The sequence below is a fragment of the Emydura macquarii genome, unplaced genomic scaffold (assembly GCF_026122565.2).
Source record: "Emydura macquarii macquarii isolate MOO-44397 ecotype Brisbane River unplaced genomic scaffold, CSIRO-AGI_Emac_v2 contig_2948, whole genome shotgun sequence".
In the NCBI taxonomy this organism is placed as follows: Eukaryota; Metazoa; Chordata; order Testudines; family Chelidae; genus Emydura; species Emydura macquarii.
The window spans coordinates 1,999,238-2,018,596 of NW_027133085.1; the positions used below are offsets into that span (position 1 = coordinate 1,999,238).

Below are 19,359 nucleotides of genomic sequence, written 5' to 3' on the forward strand. Positions count from 1 at the left end.
ATGCATTGGGTTCCTTAGCATTCTTCATACATTATTATGAAGTGGGTACAATAAGCTACTGCAATATAAACTGTTTACGCAAAAGAAAATGAATGGTGTAACAGTCTTAAAGCATTGAGTCAAATGCATAAAATTTTACTTACAAGAGATGCTCTTCTGTGTTTATAGCCACTGAGATGTTCTATCATAGGTGCCATTTCAGTGTTAAATTCACATAGTTTGCATTCATAATGTGGCTCTCTTCTCCCTTCAAATCTGATTTCAACCACATGTTCTAAACCTGTAAAATAAAAAGTTACAAGTACTTACAATTCTTTATATAAACAATTATGAATAAATATTATTTCAGCTGTGTAGTGACAACCAACGATGAATCAGTAACAAAAGATACTGATCCATTTTAGTATTTCCTACATGTCCTCACAATCGCCCATTAAGGATTCAGTTTCTTATTGGTAATATTTGCTAGTTCAAGTTTCTCTCTTCACCAGTACAGATTTACTCTGGTTAAAAGTTCTGTCCCTGTTAGACTGCCTGCCACAGCAGGTACTTCATATACCTAGGATCTTAAGAATAACCAACCAGAAGAAAAAGCAGAGGGTTCAGGAAAAAACTTTAACATTACTAGTAATTATTTCTATATTTTGTTCCTTCCCATCAGCACTGCTTTATTTTAATGTTCTATGCAGAAGTGATACGTAGAAAAAAGTCAAAGTTGGGAAGGTAAGGAATATTACACACAAGAATATACATTAAAAGAACGTTAAGGTAAAGCACTCAAAAGTTAGGAAATGCCAAAATTAAGGTTGCCTGTGCAACCTTAATTCAGCCCCTTTATGCATGTCTATGTCAGTCTTTAATTATATGCTCTCACATACTATTTTTCCCACAGGATCCCTGCCTCATTCAATCACAGGATGGACCATGGTCCTGGAGATGAATCAGCATTGTGTAGACCAGCAGAGACTTGTCTGTATGATCCCTGCCTCTTTATTACCAAAACTGGGAGGTGTGTATTGACTTTGGCAGGGGATTGCAGGAAGAAAAAGGATGGTCTCCCGGTAAAGGAATTTGAACACCATCCTGGAGAACTGAATTCTATCCCTGTCTCTGCCACAGAGTTCCTATGTGATTCTCAGTAGGATACTTAAACGAAACTTCTCTCACATGGTCAGTTATTTCGATACCTCATTTTCTGGGTACCCAACTTGAAACCCAGGTTCTGATTTGCAGAAGTGCTGAGCAATCATAGCTACAACTGAAGTCAATCGGAGTTGTGCTTAGAAGCTGTACAGTGATATATAATGCTAAGTACCCAAAAAAACAAAATGAAACCCCTAGTTGTCTCTAATTGGGCACCCAAAATTAGCGAACACTTTGGACCTTAATTTCTCTATGCTTTAGCTCCCTATCTGTAAAATGGAGATGATAATAATACATCCCACTCAGTGAATCAGAGAGTTAGAAGGGACCACAAGGGTCATCTTGCCTAACCTCCCGAAACCAAAAATTTCTGTGAAGCATTCAGATGAGTGCTATAGAAAAGACTTTGAGGAAATAATTCCGTCTTCACAGCAGGGACTGAATATTGAATGTGAGTAAATAAATGTGTAGGGCCCCATATTGAGCAAGAGGATAAAACAAAACACTGAGATTCTGCTCACTGAATGAGCACAATCCATCCTATGCCCTGAATGAGGCAGGGATCATATGGAAAAAAATAGTATGTTATCACACAATTCAAGACTATGACAATGCATATGTGTAAGAGGAACAAATTAAGGTTGCACAGGTAACCTTAATTCTTGCATTCCCTGAAACTGTCCCCAGAGTAGCTGGGCTTAGAGAAAAGTGAGACATGAAGTGATCTCTCAATCTAACCATTTACAACAGTAGCTCAATTTAACTCCAACACTGAACATTTATTCTATACCAATACCACATAAGGTAGCAGTAAGCCACCAGGCACACTGGTAATTGTTGCAGGACTGACATGTAGGTAACCCATATTTTGCAAAGCTCAAGAGTTCTATTAAATCAATTAAGAGCAGGTTTTCTGTGGAAAAGATAGGGGATAAGGTGTAAGTAGTAGATCCATAGAGGAAACCTATCATTCAATTCAGTGTACTCCTCAACACTTGCTAGTATAATGGAGGACACTAGCTAGTAGGAAATGATAAACTGATGAAGCTAAGATCTGCCTAAGAAAAAAACATATGTAAAGAAAAACTGTGTGGTATATCCCAGTAGATTTAATATTCTCAGGAACATCATGAGGGTAAACAATCATATGGAAAATCCTGAGCCATCAGAAAGAAACTTATGTCTGGCTTATCTCCTGTAGGATCACAGAAAGAACAATGGCATGTGGAGTTCAATGTGTCCCTCTGGAGATGGGAGTATTACAGAGATAAGATGCCAAATAGCCTACCAACTCCCAAGAGTAGGTCCCATGTTCAGAGTGAAAGGTCAGACTGATGAAATAAGTAATAAAATATTTGCTACTGGAGATCTTCCAAATGGCATTTAATATGGATAATATAAAAGTGATAAATAATATCTAAAATATTATTTGACTTATACTGGTGATTAAACTTCAAGTGAAGGGAAGTTGTTTGACCACAAACACAAAACATACCAACTAGAGGTTCTTCTCTTTTGGGATCTTTCATGAAATCTCTCAGACAGGTTATGTCCTTCGTAAGCTTCCACTTAACTAGTGTAAACAAAATAAAAATACATATTAGACAGACAGACTACAATTACCATAAGATACTGGACATTTTGTACACAGTTTCATGTGACTGAACTATGACAAAATGAGTTGCTAGCCAAGATTTTTCAATAAGTTAGTGAATTTTATTTATGAAATATTGAAAAGTATTAGTTTATAAAGGAAACTACTTTCCCTTAATAGTGTACAATTGCACAGTATTAAGTCTATGCAAAATTCAAAACAGTTTGTATTAATTGTCCAGTCTTATCCTGGCATCCCATTTTGTGCCTGAAAAATTGGGAGTTCAATATAGGTAACTGACACATCCAAGTTACTGATTTGTGGACAAAGATAACAGGCATGTTGGCATTCATAAAATTCTTCAAAGTCAAGGGCTTTAAGAAGTTTCAGTTTATGTTTCATCATGCTAAAATATTAGGTAGGGATAGAATTCCAATTCCTAGCAAAGGAAGACCTGAGCATCTTTCAAGATTTTCCACACTAATTTCATTAACAATTCATGAAACTGTCCAGGAAAGGACCAAAATAACCCAACAGTTAATCTGCCCTGGATACATTGGCCTCAAGCAGAGGTTACATACAGGCATCTCCTCAAAAGGATTTTGTATTGGACATCCTTATGTCAAAAACAAACAAAAAACCAAACCAGGATGATATTTGAAGGGGGGAAAAAAAAAAGCTTCTGCAGTACATTCAGATTCCACTAGACAGAGATTAAGATCAGGATTCAAACTGACAATGTGCTGTCACTAAATTAAGATTTTGTCTGCTTATTTTATAGATTTACATCTGAATAACTGCATGATGGGAGTACATGCCAAAATGAAACACATTAAAAAGCAAAGGCATCAAAGCCACATTTAAAATATTTTCTCTTTGATGCCATAAAAAGGTGCATAAATAGAAGCAGTTTCCATAGTTCGATTTACTTAGCAATACTACAAAATCCAGTTTTTGTTAATTTTATGGGGCTACAGTGAAACAATTGGTCAATCAGGCATCTGCAGGGTGGATTTATTTTAAATCACTGATTTTAATCATGATTTAAATCAGCAATTATCATCATGTTTTAGTTATTTTTCTACAGAAAAGTTTAATCTCTGATTGGTAACCACTAAAACATGTTGATTTGCAACTAAATATAGCCTTTATGCTAAATTTGGTGCTTCTTTCTCCTAATCAGGAGAATACACTATATTTATAAACATTTATTTAAGCAGTTACATAGCTTAACTTACATTTATCAAGACACTTAATTTTTACATTTTTATTATGTTAGAAAATGGTGAATAATGCATTTCCTATTTAGCAGATTTATTTTTTACTTGTGATGTGTGTCAAGCTCTATTTGGAAGGAAATTCATATTCACTTAAAAATGCACAAATACAGAAATTACATTTTTTTTTATTAAATAAAACTATCCTTGAAAGTGCTGGATACATAAGAAAAAAAGTTTATTAAAACACATATTGCCTTTAAAATGGATTTATTACATAAAGGAGGTATTATCTGTAGTTGGTGAACTGAACTGATTGTTTCCAGTCACCCTGTCCTTCAAGATTTTAGAACTAGTAGATCTCACACCTAAAGTAGAAGAGAAAAACAAGCTTTCCTGCTTTATCAACATCTAACTGGTTTCTTGCCACTGAACTGAACTAGTTGAATAAACTGATGTGAAGAAAATATTCTGACCTGCAGAAGTGGCTACTGATGTCAAAAGCTGGTTTAGCATCTAAACTCTGATTCAAGATGTTTAGCCTGTGACTTCCACTTAGCTCAGTGGTTTGACTTACTTTAAAACTTGACAGCAAATGATCCATGTATTAATTTGTATTAATTTTAATAATTTAGGCCTTAACATAGGCTGCCAATTTCAAATTTAACTTTAAATGTTTATTTTTAAAAATAAACTTTATTTAATTTAAATTTAAAAAAAAAATCAAATTTAGTAAAAAAAAAATCGAATTTAGTAAAAAAAAATCCAATGTTTTTTATTTAAAAAAATCATTTTTTTTTTTTTAAAACTACCCTGGTAACTCGGACAAACTAATCATAAAGAAAGCTACTTCCTTTAAATCTCAGGAAAATAAAACAAACAGTAGTTTAGTAAATGCTATTTTTTCCCCATGGATGCCAAAAAATGGTCTTGATTAAAAGTTAACAGAAGATGGGATTTCCCCCCCCCCCAAATATCTTGTTAGCTCCATTACAGGGATGGATTATCTGTGCCAACAGCATCAAAATCGAGGCTCAGGTAAGAGAAAGTGTTACTGAACTTGCACACATCTGCTAGGGGATTCAAACAATGGCTTGAGCTAAAAATCATGTTCTGTATCATAGGTTGCAAGAACGTCCCAAATTTGACAATGTTTCAATCAGAAAAGTCTTATATTTTACTTTGATTTTCAGAGATTCCTGAACTGAAGAAGTTAGCCATTGCATGAAGCACTGCTGGTCAAAATGTTAGTGCAGAAGCAGAGTGATCGCTTCCTAAAACTTAAGACAATCTTCATAAACTTCGGACTCTAATCATCGAAACAAAAATGTTGTTTTCTAGAACTGTAACTCATGTTAGATTTATTCATCTACATTCAGTTTTCTTACCTGGTTTCTGTTTTTCATATACCACTGGAGCTGGAGCACCTAAGATAACATTTTGACAATTATTTTTCTCTCTCTACATGGCAAAACAGATTAAAGGAAGACATCGTTTTAAACGTACATGCCTAATTTTTTCAATTTAACTCGCTAACAATATTGTTCCATCTTGGTATTTGATTTTTGGCCTTTGTAGCTTTGCAATTAGTATTTTTATTAAACATTTTAAAAAGTGTTCACCTAAAAATTTCATTACTTCCCCTGCCATGAAAAACATCAACTGTGGATCACAGAAATATTGACTATTAAACATTTCTTTGAAAGTTTAACTACAAAAATTCATTAATCTGTGTAACGATGTAATTGGGCAGCACCCACCTCTCGCGAGTGCCCTATTCTGGTCAGTTGTGTCTGCAGTCTTTCAGTTCTGGTGATGACCCCTGTCAGTTGTTTCTGAGGCGGTTTTCAAGGACTCAAAACAAACCCCTTCCGGGTTTGTCCACCAAGGGCCTCACTCAGTATCCCTCTGCTGGTCTCTCTCCCTCTCCTTGGGCTCAGTCTTTAAATAGTCCTGGTCCTGTTATGGGGCTGTACCCCCAGAGCTTCCTCCCTGGGGACACTATCTTCCCACAGCCCTCTCCAGGCTCAGTCCTTATTCAGTCCCAGCAGCCAGCCAGGAGCTCTCTTTGCTCCCCCAGTCTCTGCCAGCACTGACCTGTCTTGGACCCTGCTGCTCTTTCAGACAGCCAGGAACACAGTCCTCTCTTCTCTAGCTCCAGGCAGCAACTAACTGCTACTCTGTTCTGCAGCTTCTTTTTTATGGCCCTGCTGGGTTCTGACTAGTTGTTCCCTGCGGCCTCTCTCATTGGCTGCTTCCTTGCCACTTCACTAGGCCGCCTGGAGGACTTCTCTACTCCTTTCTCGGACGGGATGTGGCAGGACCCTGAGGCCTCCAACAAAGGGCCTCTGGGTCTAGTCCACCCTGTCACACTCCTATTTTACTTATTTGCATTATTTAATATTTACTACAATAGCTTTGAAAAGCCACAACTGGAATCAAAGCCCCACTGTGCTAGGTGCTGGACAAAGAGACATAGTCCCTGCTACATAATCATTTAGGCCTAGAGGCAGTTAGGTTCTGAAATTGCATCCATGATGGGGAGGTTCATTGTACTCATGGGAAACCCCAGGGCCTACCTACATATATCTGATTACCCAATAAGGTCCTTATAGTGCCTTTTCAGAGGCAGATGTCTGTCTTAAAACTGATTTAAAATGTCATATTAATTTTTATAGTACCATAAGGTTTACATCTTTTGCATGGTTGGTGTAGGGCAGAAACTACAATTTCACCTGAAGACAAGCGAGCCAGATGGCTACATGAGGAGTGGCGGAATTTACTGCATGATGCATCCTTCACATATATAAATTGTGTAGTAGGTAGTGATATGTTTGATAGTCCGTCATGGGGAGCCTACTCATATGCCGAGGAATCTCTGATTTTCCATTTGTGCATTAAATGCCCACATCTACCATAGTTGGTTCAGATCTGGTTCAGAGCAGACCAAAATGTCTGTGGAATGTCGAACCCAGAAACCATCTGTGTGGGATCTGGCACAAGGTGTTTATTTTTTAAGTCCTGTTTAACCGAATCTGCTTTCCAAGCCTCTTTCTGAACACAGACTTATTGCATGAGGCTATGTGAATATTCCCAGAAAGTGGGCCTTAAGGCATTTGGGGAGAGTTCAGCTGGGTGTTAACAAGTCTCATGTAGCTGCATCTGCTCCATATCCATGCACAATATTCAGCTACCAAACATACAAGTGACACTGCAAATGTTCTCAACACTGATGCCGAAGCACCCCAGGTTGTACCTGCTCGTTTATGAATTATGTTGGCTCTTGTTTTTGTCTTTGTAGCTATCTTCTCAAGGTGGTCGTGGAAGGTACGCATGCGGTCGAGTTTCACTCCGAGTGTTATCATGGGGTGTAATCATGTCACTTATTTTTACCACAGAAAGGTACTTTCAGTGTTTTTGGCACTCCTATTATCAAGGTGAAATGATTGTTTTTCCAGGGTTTGGTTTAAGCATCCATTTCCAGAAGTATTCTTCCGTAATTTGGAGGTCCTCAGTTAATGCATGGAAATTTGGTGCTTAGATTGTCATGGCAAGATCTGCATATCCAAATTTTTATGATTTAGTTGGAGGCATGTCACTTATGTAAATATTAAAAAGGATTGGTGCGAGTACAGAGCCTTGTGGTAGCCCGTTGTTTATGGAACGGTACAGGGTAAGCTGGTCTTATTATCAGCATACTCCTGTAGGTGTCTATTAGTCCACATCTGTCAAAATGTTTGATAGCAGGTATAAATTTTGCAGGTTTCAGCATCAGGCCCTTAATCCATATAGTGCCCTACGCAGATGGCAGGTTGACAAATGCTGTGCCAATCTTTATTTTTTTCTGATAGCCAGCCTCAATATACATTGTGAATGTCAGAACTTGGTCGCAACAGCTGTTTTGGCCAGAAGCCTGCCTGTTCAGCAGATATAGTAGGCTCAATAAAATGGCATATTCTTTTGAGGATGATATGCTCAAGAAGTTTATAGAGCGTGCATAGTACAGAAATCGGTCTATACCTTACCGCTTCATCACTGGGTTTCTCATGCTTTGGAATGGCAATTATGATTGCCTCATGCCATATTTCAGTGATCTGTACTGTCCTTAAGATGTCTTGAATGTGTAAAATCAAGGTTTCGCATGCAATCAAGCCAGTGCTGGCAACTTGCTGTGTCAAGGGAGCGTAGCAAGGCTTTTGCGGAGAGCGTGCTCCTGCTCTGGTCATGTTGCTGGAGGAACTGCTGTTTCCGTCTCACCCAGCAGGGGTGTGCTTTCTCCAAAAGCCTCGGTGAATGTTCTTCTTTCCTGCTGCTTTCAGGAGACCTACAAAACCATTGGTAGCATTCCTATCTTGCTGGAATCCTTGAGACAGTTCTCTCAACGGTCTGTTTGTAGGCATCCCAATCAGCTTTAGCAAAATTCCATTGTGGTACCGGTTTTGGAAAAAACACAGGAATTTCAATACCCACATAGATTATGGGCCTGTGTTGGCTGTTCAGAAATGCCAGCAATACTTCACATGATGCAGTAAGAGTATTTCACTTTTGTCTTTAGACATGAATGTTAGGTCCGGATTGTACCCACGTTGTCAGTGGCTTGAATGGAATGTTGATCATTGTTTTAGTTTGCAAATTAATTGTGCAGATATCCAGTCCGTGATGTCTTTGCCATCAATTTCATTTGTTTTATAGCCCCACATAGTGTGGTGACTATTACAATCACCTGAATAGATGCATGGAACAGGGGTGCTAGGTACACTGGTTTTAGCCATCTTATACTAGGGGCTTTATAGATGCTGGTAATGTGGTGCTCCCCTACTTTGATGGTTGTGGTAAATGTGGTCTCCTCTTTGGGTGGTGGAATAACATTAAAATCTATGATGGTGACCTTGATGTACATTGGCTAGCTGTATTTCAGACAATAGTGGCTAGTAGTTAGGTTATATCCGTAGATACAGTAATGCCTAGCCTGTGGTCATTGCTAATATGGGTCTCTTGCAACATAAGGATATCGATGTTGAGAATCTTCAGCAGGTTTTCAAGGCACTTGCATTTTGCCCAGGAGAGTCCTTCAACATTAAGTTGCAGAATTCTTGTTCCAGGGCCTATTTGGCACGTTGTGTGGACTCAGGAAGAGCTTTAGAATTTGTTGAGTTGCTACTCTGATGACTGGGGAATCACTGAGCAATATTCAGTCACGCAGTTGATGGCATTTGTCGTAAATTCTCACTTCAGAGTGGGCCACGTGAAGGCTGCCATCTTCCACACTAATGAAGCTCAGGGAGCCCCATGTTGTGTGCAGTACTGGTTCTCTCTGGTATGTGTACCAGGTAAGTAGTTAAAGATTTTGATATCAAAGCTGTCTAAATGTTGCCCATTTCAAGACAGTGCTAATACTTAAAATTTAACAAGGAAAAAAACCATGTTAACCAGATTTCTTCTTAGAAAAATCATGTTTCCCGTTCTACTGAGTCCACCATACCCCTACACCATCTCTCAGTGAAATGGAAATTAGACTCTGTAATCATGGCCTCAGTGTCAAGTCCCAGAAATATTTCCAAGAAGCTAAGTTATAGCAAAACTAAAAACAGATTTAAAGAAACCCTCCAATATTTTATGATCAGACTGGTCAACACAATTAGCTTGACAAACCAGGCAAGAACAATCTTTCCACTTGAGTGCAATTATCTCCACTATGCTCAGGAGAGAAAAAAAAAAAAACTTACCAGCTATACATATCAATGAGATTTAAATGCTATTAAAGATAACCCAACACCACACATTAGTTGCCTTATATATTTGTTTTAAGGGACAAAGGAGGATGATTTGTCTTGGGAATCAGCAACAACTAACCTAAATTGTTCTGATCCTGTTTTAGGATCTAGCCCGTTAGCATCATGCTACTTTAAAAATGTGTATTATAGAAGCTTTTGGTGTTTCCCCTCTTCCCCACCGCATCCCCCATTATTTTGCTGGATGATAAAGAATGAAGAAACGCTTAGATCTTTGGCTCACCTAAGACTTCAATTGACTCTTACATCCCACTCATTTCATGCCTTTTCCATACAATCTGGTTTAACCTGCATGTATTTTAGGAATGAAGACAAGATCCTTTGAAGATACATCATCTTTATGAAAATAGCATAAATATTTTGATCATACTTCGAGATCCTTGGATGATGGATATAGCATAAAGAACCTAGACAGACAGTAAATTCAGTTTTTAGAGTTCATTTCTGGAAGTTGTGAAAGTTGAACTTGCTTGAAGCCTCTCAATTGGCCATTTTGTTTCATAACCCAGACTGAGGTCTGGGTGCCAGCCTGAACAACTGCTCAGCAAATCCCTTCAACTGAAATTCCAGGCACTGAAAACTAGTGCGTTCTTGACCACTGTGGAACAATGATGAGTATTGATCATACTTTATTTTTTGTTTCATTCTCTATGACAGGTAAAATCTGGAAGACATAGCCAACACTTTCAATAGCACCATTGCCAAAGAAGTCTGGAAGCCTTGAAGTAGAGCACATCTTGCAATTCTTCTGACAAACAGGGATACCAGGAGGACACCAAACTTCTCTGCGATTTCACTGAAGACTCTACATTGACAATTTATTCTCATACCTATCTACTCATTGCTGACTAGCTCAAGCTCACCACTCTGTAAGTTGTGTGCCTTTTACTGGAAGTTTCACATCAGTAAGATTCTTCTCTTCAGAATAGGAGGACTGATTCTTTGTGAAGACTGGTGCTTCTTATCCCTTCTTATCTATTGACATAACAGTCAGGACTATAGCCAGGAAACTCATGTGAACATGTGTCCACGTAGAGTGTCTACACTGAACAAACACTTTCTTAGGAGCTTCAATCTTGGATTCTGGCGCGCCAAGCACGGAGACAACTAACAGAAACTTTTTGTACCTTTTGTCCAAAAAGGCAGTGTTCTCTGCCACAGTGCCTTCTATCCACCATGCTCTAATACTGTAAAACGTGAATAGTTGTTTACAAAGGTGCCAGGGTTAATTTTCAGTTTTATATAACATTTAACAATTAAAAATGGAAAAATTTTGAAAAATGCACAACATGATTAAAAAAAGGATTTAGCTGACCTATAAGGCCCAGGTTAACTACATCAAGAGAGTTTCAGATACTTATGCTATCTCAGAATGATGATGTGTTTTGTAGTGTCTGAAGCAAACAGAAGTAGTCAGAGATTTTTAAAAAAACATCACCTTTTTCCTATGGTAAATGCTCCTTCATGGGCTGAGATTTCCTTTAAAATGACTTGGATTTTTTATTTTCCTTACAGTCACTTGAATTAAATCACAGCAGTGGACATTCTCAAACTAAGAGTGAAAGATTTCTTTAACTGTAATTATGCAATACTACAAGTTTTTAATGCAAGTTTATACTACAAATTTAGACACAGAGGTCTTTAAACCATGATCAAAATCCACAAAAAGGCAGAAGGAAAACCCCCCTTTTTTAATGGAAGAGCTAGACATACTGTATAACTTGGGATACTTGTACAAGAATGGGCTGTAATGTAATTACAGTAGAAAGTAATTAAATTTCCATCCAATCATAACTGGGAGATCTACCGCAGTTTACAAAATTTGTGAATTATGGAAACATTAAAAATAATGAAGGATGCTCTATAATAAGATGTATTTTATTCCTTTATTTCAAAAAGCATCATTATAGCATTTAAGATATTAGACAGTATATTAATACATGTGACAAAAGTAAGGAAGTCCTAGTGGTGTGTCTGCTAACAAAATGGTGTTTTGCTCCACTTCAAAATTTGCAAATCTTACTTTGTGATTAGCAAGGCTCTAGTTATGTATATCTAACATTCCATGTTAACTTGAAGGTACACAAAGATATATTTTTTCCACATTTACACATACTCTGTGAGGAGGAAGGAGAAGAGGACCACAGAAACTATTTAGGAGTAGGATATATGAAGAGAGGCAGAAGGTCTCAAGTTGTGGTTCATAGAACAGCGTGGTTAGATAGACTGCTGTCTAAGTCTACTTGTTCCCATTTGCTAAACCATTTTTTTTTAAAAAGTTAAAAATACATTATTTTCTTATTTGTGCTTTCCATACAAGAAATTACAGTAGTGGCCACAGGCTTGCTATGTGATCATGAAGGGGAAGCAAGATGATATGTGTGTAATTGTGAATGGAATAGGAGGTGGCCACAAGACACTAGTAAAGAGTGGTACACGCAATAACAAATAAGTTTGATTTTCCTTTGAAAATAAGTAGATACTCTCTTGTAATAAATAGTTCAGAACAGTTTAAGACTATAGTTATCACCCAGTTTCCTCCTCACCAAGCATGAAAAGGTCCTCACATGAAGTTTACATCTGGAAATGCTTAATTTCAAGGTAGGTACAAATTAAACTGTTCCAGAACTGAAATATGGCTTTTATTAGGATATAAAAACCCATTTAAGCTTACAGCATATCACTGAAAAAAGTAGCATAAATTCATGTGAAGATAGATATGGCTACTTCCGTTTTTACTTATCAACCCACAAATTTTAAAAAATAAACAACTGTTTACTATACCCATTTCCATCAGTGTCATTATTTGGTGGTCCTTACTTTTATGTTATCAAAGATGCAAGTTGATTCACTACAGCATGAAGCTTTTCTGTCTTAATGCTAGACTGCATTAAACAGATTTACAAAATAAGCAAAACCACCACAGAGTGCAGCAAGTGCTAACAATAGCTGAAATATTGAAAAAGTAATTTAATAATTTAAAAATTACAATTTGATAGCACCTATGGAAGCTTGAAGGGGAAGAAGAAAAATATCATACTTACGATAAGCATTCATGGCTCTCTCTTTCTTTAAATATGACGATGCAAGTCATCCCAAAATAAAATAAGAAAAATAAACGTTAATGTGCTAGATCATTTAAAGAAAAATTGTACTTTCTTAATGCAGCTTTTGCAGATGAATTACAATGAAGGCCAACTTTTCCATTTTTACATAGTAAAAAGTATACAGCCTTTATGATTTTCTGCAAAAGCTGGAAGTGCTGATAAAGAAGTGCTGATAACAATTAATACCAGAAGGTTAACATAAAGACAACCCTGGTATTACTTGAAGGAAAGGGATCAATTCTTAAAGATGATTAAGGCTTGACAGACTGGTCTCAGGGATGCCATACAAAACCTTGATTTTTGCATGTTTGCAGCTCCTAGAATTTTAAGAGCTGTAGTTCCAAAAATCAACATTTTGGGCTAATTTGGCAAAATCCTCTGACTAGCCAAATTTCCTAAAGTTCAATCATAACATGAAGAACAGGCAAAGCAGTTTTCATCAACTGAATCCATCACAAGTGTTTCTGGAGGGTAGATGGGAAGAAGAGGAACTGAAATTTCCAATTCAAGACATAGATAAGACTGACTAAATACTGACCTGTTCCTAAGTCTTCCCAGATAATAAACACATAAAGAAACGGGTCATTATTGATATTCTAACTCACCATTTTGAGAAATGAAACAATTCAACATATTGTTATGTCAATGCTGCAGTTGTTTGTTCAGAGCACTCCAAAAAGAGGAAGTTTGAACAGCACAGCTGAAATATTCTGTGCCACAGAGTAGATGCTGCAAGTCATTTTGACAATTCAATAAGAGTTTTTCTAACTGACACAAAAAGTTAAGAGTATTTGGTAAAGAAGCCAAGATACTGCCACAAATGAAAACAATGAGAGAGGCAGCTCAACAGCATTTTAAAAACTTATAATATGGGCTTTAAGAAAAGAATAAGTCTCCCATCTAGTTACAGAGACACAGGAATTATTACAGATAAGACCATGTGTCATCCTAATCTGGTGTCTTGTGCCTGACAGTTGCTAGTACCTGAAGTTTCAGAGAGAAGGTGGAAAAAGCATTTTGCCAATTGTATACTGCTGTACATGGGGGGTAATTTCTTCCTGGTTATTTCTGAGCAGTCAAGTTTATGCCCTTGATTGCGTTTTGATTACTGTTCTATTAGCACAAGGGAAGTGACTCCACAGTTGAGGTTGAGAGATCCATTCTATTTCTGACCCCTTTAAAATTTTCTTTTAAAAAAAAAAAAATGCATTGGGACTGAAAATTCTCATGCTAAAATCTTAGACCAGAGGTGAAATTTCTTACAGGAAGCTGAAAGTAAATTGCTCCAGCTGTTTTTGAGTTATAGGGCCCTGAGAAGTTAGTGTTTGACTTTTAACAAAGTATCTAACTTTAAGAAGCCATAACTCAAAAACTGCTGCCTTTTAGGGTTCAAACCTCCCATGCACTTAGTCCTCCAAAATGCATAGGCTAGTTTTTACAGAGAGTTTACAAATTCACTTACAAAACATTTTGTTTCATGCACATCAGTAGACAACTCAAATATCTCTATTTAAATCTTCCTAAATATGCACACCTTAAATGACCTCAGAGCAAGATATCAGAAATCATTATGTGGAAATTCTTCTAAATCCAGTTATTTAAGGTCTCCTCCATAATAACCCTGAGGTTTTCTGTGAAAGTGAAGCTTTCTTTAAATAGAAACTTCTAAGCACTTTTGGTTATGCAGATAACCTTCAGAAAATAAGAGGATACAGTGTTGCCTGGAATAAAATGTAACAATAGCACAAGAACAGAAGTGCAAATTTCCCCAAGTTCATTTCAATGGGTAGTAAACTGAAGCCTAATAACGTTGGTATTTAAGTTACCATTTCATCACCATTATTTTCCGTTCATTACCGTTTCATCAGTGTCACTGAAAACATTGATTAATATGCTTATCCAGAGTGTTTGGTTTCATTTGGAAAGCCATCCTGAAGGAATGAAGTTGTGACTGCAAATATCAAATATGCAAACATGTTCTGAAGTTTGGTAATTCTGGTCTTCACCAACAAGATTTCCTCCTCCCCTCTGCTCTACCTTTTCCCCCACTTTGAGAACTGTCCTGATAAAGACAAGGAAGTTCTGGTTTGGTAGCGGCAGCAGTCTTGAACCCTAGAGGTTCTCTCTCTTTAGGAATAGGGGAGACATTTGCATTTGGCTTCCCATTCTCTGGGCCAATTGGGGGAGACGGGGAACTTATGTGTGCCAGGAAAGGAATTCCCACAATCCCTGTGAGACTCCTGGATGCATTAAAGTAGCGTGACATATGCAATTTGTAAGACGTACACAGAGGGGAGGAAACCACCTCTAGAGATGGAGTGAGAGTCGCCTTTTTATGTGTGCTCCAGAAAGGGGTCCTACAGCAGGGGAACAACTTTTCTCTCACACAATGCCACACTTAACATGGACTATTCCCAGAGCAGCTAAAGAAAAGGCAGACTCCATTCTAGGACTCCATCCCTGGAGAAGCGGGCAGGCAATAAGAGAACTGGTCCTACATCTCATGAGCATATACATACTGCAGGTGAAGACCACCATTGCTTCCCCATCTATCTGAAGAAGGTTCCCTCAAGGTCCTGATCCCTTTCCTTCATCTGTCAAATGCTGCCATCAAGTACCCCCATTGATTTGTAAGCTTGTGACAAAGGAAAATATTAGTAAACATGTATAAATCACAGTATATTTTTGAACCAGGTTAGTATATCGGCCAAGATCACAGTGATTCAATTATTCTTTAAAGCATAAGACTTATATGACCATGCATAAAGGCAGCTATAATAAAAGTCTCCTTTCTGAAGTGCCACACTCCATTAAATCCATGTGTATACATTTACTTGTTTAGTCATTGCTTCTTCATTAATCCACACAACAGAAAGAAAACCAATGTTGTATCAGTATGAAGATTGTGAATTTATTCATTCTGGAAATCTTGCACAACCACCCTTGGCCATCCCAATCTCTCACGCAACATTTACACCACTGTAAGCCAGGTGAACCTGATCTCATGAACCACTAAAACTAGACACAGTTACTTTGTCACCTTAGAAAGCCTGGAATCCTAGAGAGCTTTGTTTTTAGCCCTGGCTATTAATGAGATATTTTTCTTATCTTTTACCTCCTATCTTAAACCAGTGATGTATAAAAACCTTCAAATCTGCTTCTACTGAACCACTTTTGTTGAGAATTTCTTTAGTGGGCTTTTGAATTTTGAAGAAAAAAAAACTAATTTGAAAGCTATAGCCTGCCTTAGAATGTTACAAGTAATACAGCAGAACTTAAGAGTTACAAACACCTTGGGAACGGAGATTGTTCATAACTCTGAAATGTTCATAACTCTGAACAAAATGTTATGGTTGCTCTTTCAAAAGTTTACATTAACTTATACAGCTTTGAAATTACTATGCAGAAGAAAAATGCTACTTTTCCTCTTTTTTTTTTTTAGTAGTTTACATTTAACAGTACTGTACTGTATTTGTTTATTTTTATTGTCTGCTGCTGCCTGATTGCATACTTCTGGTTCCATATGAGGTGTGTGGTTGACTGGTCAGTTTGTAACTCTAATGTTCGTAACTCTGAGTTTTACTGTAATGCAGAGATGGATAAGCAGGCAGAGTTCAAGACTGGTACAAAACTGCAGGACACAGACATGATACAAATAAAGGTACTTTTCACATGAAATCAAGTATTTTCTCATTTATAATTTTTAATTAATATGAAAAATTCAGCCTTCACTTGGCAACTTCTATGTTTAAACATATGTACATACCAAGATACTAAAAATTTCACTCATTTTTTTTCAATAATCCAAGAACTGATTGCACCGAGCATGATATTAACAGTAATTTCAAAACATGGATTAACAAAACTTCTTCAATAAAAGTACAATATTTGACTATTATATAGCTTGGGCAAGGGGGAGAGGATGTTTTGTTGAACACTTTGTTGGAGCTTATATTCAACTGCATCTCTACTTCTAAAATGTGCAATTTACCTGCTAATCTGCTTTTTTCCAAGTTCTACAATATACCAGTCCACACAGAGGGTAAGAGACTCCAAACAGCAAAGGGAGCCAAAAAAATAATTCTTAGAACTTCACTCATTTATAAATGTATAAACTTAGTTGAATGTGCTAAGTTTTAAGCTTCCAAAACAGTAGTGAAGTAGGTTCAATGCAGTGGATAATCTGAATTTATTCTTAGACTAGTTCTGGAACTAACAAAAAAATTTTTTCCCCTTAAACAGGGGAAGAGGAGAGATGTAAAATTCCTGACTAACACTACATAACAAACACGGTGGGATCTCCAGACTGGCATGAAGGGACTTCAAAAAAAGATGTAAATTAATGTGTTTTTTAAAAAGTTTTAAAATCTAGCCGCAACACACCTTATGCCAACAACATAAACAGTATGAGTAGAGGTCAGCTCAGGAACAGGTACAGGGTAGGCACTACAATGCGAAAGACTACCAGATCACAGAGGGCAATTAGCAAAGGCAATGTCCCCAGAGTGCACCATGTGAAAACTGTAGCAAAGCATAGATGTTTTACACAACTCTAAAAAAGGAGGGAAGGCATTTTCCTTTTGAAACATAAGGCACCCACACTCTTCGTAAAGAGACTCCCTAACTACTATGTGACAGTAGTCTTCCTTAAAGCACTGAATCAATCAGTGGGTTGTAGAATCCATAAAGGCTTGCGACTCTCTTGAAATGTTGTTAAAAAGGTTCTTTCAGTTAGATGGGCAATACTCGTTGCCCAACTTGAGTGGGAAAAGAGCTTCATTTATTTCAGAGGGACTAACACATAACAAGAGTAGGGAAACCATCGGAGATGTAGATGTGAGATAACAGTTTATGAAAGTAAGGAGTTATAACCACCACCTTATTTTTGATTGAACATCCAGGAAAGGCTTTAGAATCTGCATGACCCATCTGACCAAGCAAAGGGGAAATACACACACACACCCTCGTGGCGCGGGCCTCCCCCCATTGAGAAGGTTCCTCATCACTAAAAGTTCAAAGGGTGGACCTCTGAAGATGTTAAGAACTACATTAAAGTCCAAAGTAACGGGACGGGGGTGGGGAAGTACTATTGAGTTTTCACTTCCACTTATCCACAGCTTTAAATCTATCTTGAGGCAGGACTTACTATGCTACATAAGAGTTCCAAACCAGTAGGCTGAAGCCACAGTGATCCAAAACTCAGGACTTGGGTCAGTCCAGCCTAAAATAACCCTAGGAATTGTTGCATTTAAATGTACTTAGCTGCCTCTCTTTGCACCAGTTCCAACACTAATAAATTGCAGAAGCAGACATCTGCATCACTTGGTCAGAGAAGCCCTTTCACCATCATTTGCAATCCACGCAAGTCAGATTGACAAACATATGGGTCCTCATGAAGTAGTAGCACTGGAACAGGTTCTGACTGAAAGGAAGGGACAACTTTGAGAGCGCGATTGAGATTCTGACACATTTGAGAGAGAGAGTCAGCCACTCCAAGAGCTGTTCCTAGATACTGATCCAAGTCAACCAGATATTTTCTGCAGAGTCTGGTCAATCACTTGCAAAAAAGACAAACACAGATGAGGTCAAACTTCCATGAATGACTACATTATTCACCAACAGTTCCCTTAATCAGGAGGAGACAATTATCAACATGAATTTCAAGTACAACCATTACCTAGGAATCTAGGTACCAAAGAATTTTTGCTTTATTACAGACTTCTGTGGTACCTGAACACTTCAGAAGTTTAAAAAAAATTCTCTTCCATACCCAATAGGAAGGAGTAAATTGCCTGAATGGGATACACAGTTTAAGGTATTTTATTTTTAAACTATGAAATGGTTGTGGGACAGCTAAGGCAAAGAAATGAGTTTATATTTAGTGCAATCTGCCGTCATTTTCTCCTCTGTCAGCAAGTTCCACAATCTTGGTCCAGCTCTCTTCCCGTATTAGACGACACAATCACCACGTGCATGTGCGAATATCTATTTTCCAGATGGCAAAACTAAGATACAGAGAGTTTAAGTGATCTGACCCAAGGTAACAAATGAAGACTGTGGCAGAAGTGAGAACAGAACCCAAGGTCTCCTAAGCCCTGTTTTTCAGTCACAAGAACATCAATCCTCTTCTTCTGATGTTGCACTGTCAGTTTGACTCTTCTTTGGTTTGTATGTTTTAAGTCAGAAAACACGCAAGAGTGGCCTGGTCATGAGCTATCTGAGTTCTCCCCACTAACCATAATCAACCATGTACTATACCAGGGGTGGCCAAACTTACTGATCTCCCTGCTGGGCAGAATCCTCTAGCCTCACCACCCTGCTGCAGGGCAGAAGCTCCAAGCGCCCCAGTCTGATAGGCAAAGAATGGGAGGAAGGCAAGGCATAGAGGGTGCCACAAGCCACACGTTAATTGTAAAAGAGCCGCATGCAGCTCACAAGCCACAGTTTGGCCAACCCTGCACTATACTGTAGCAGAAATAAGCCTCACCTCAAAAACCCTGCTTCTC

General features: G+C 37.8%; 1 protein-coding gene across 2 annotated transcripts in view; it reads right to left on the reverse strand.

Moving 5' to 3' along the window:
• Positions 1–19,359, reverse strand: part of LOC137167640 (serine-rich adhesin for platelets-like) — a 58,304-nt gene that overhangs the window by 26,240 nt on the left and 12,705 nt on the right. The window contains exons 5-8 of one of the 2 annotated variants that reach the window (XM_067569849.1): positions 12,791–12,815; positions 5,343–5,381; positions 2,639–2,716; positions 144–280 (exon numbers count right to left, since the gene is read on the reverse strand). In XM_067569849.1, coding sequence (XP_067425950.1) covers positions 144–280; positions 2,639–2,716; positions 5,343–5,381; positions 12,791–12,815 — 279 coding nt within the window. The remainder of the gene's footprint in view (positions 1–143; positions 281–2,638; positions 2,717–5,342; positions 5,382–12,790; positions 12,816–19,359) is intronic. The other variant, XM_067569850.1, reaches the window with a different exon arrangement.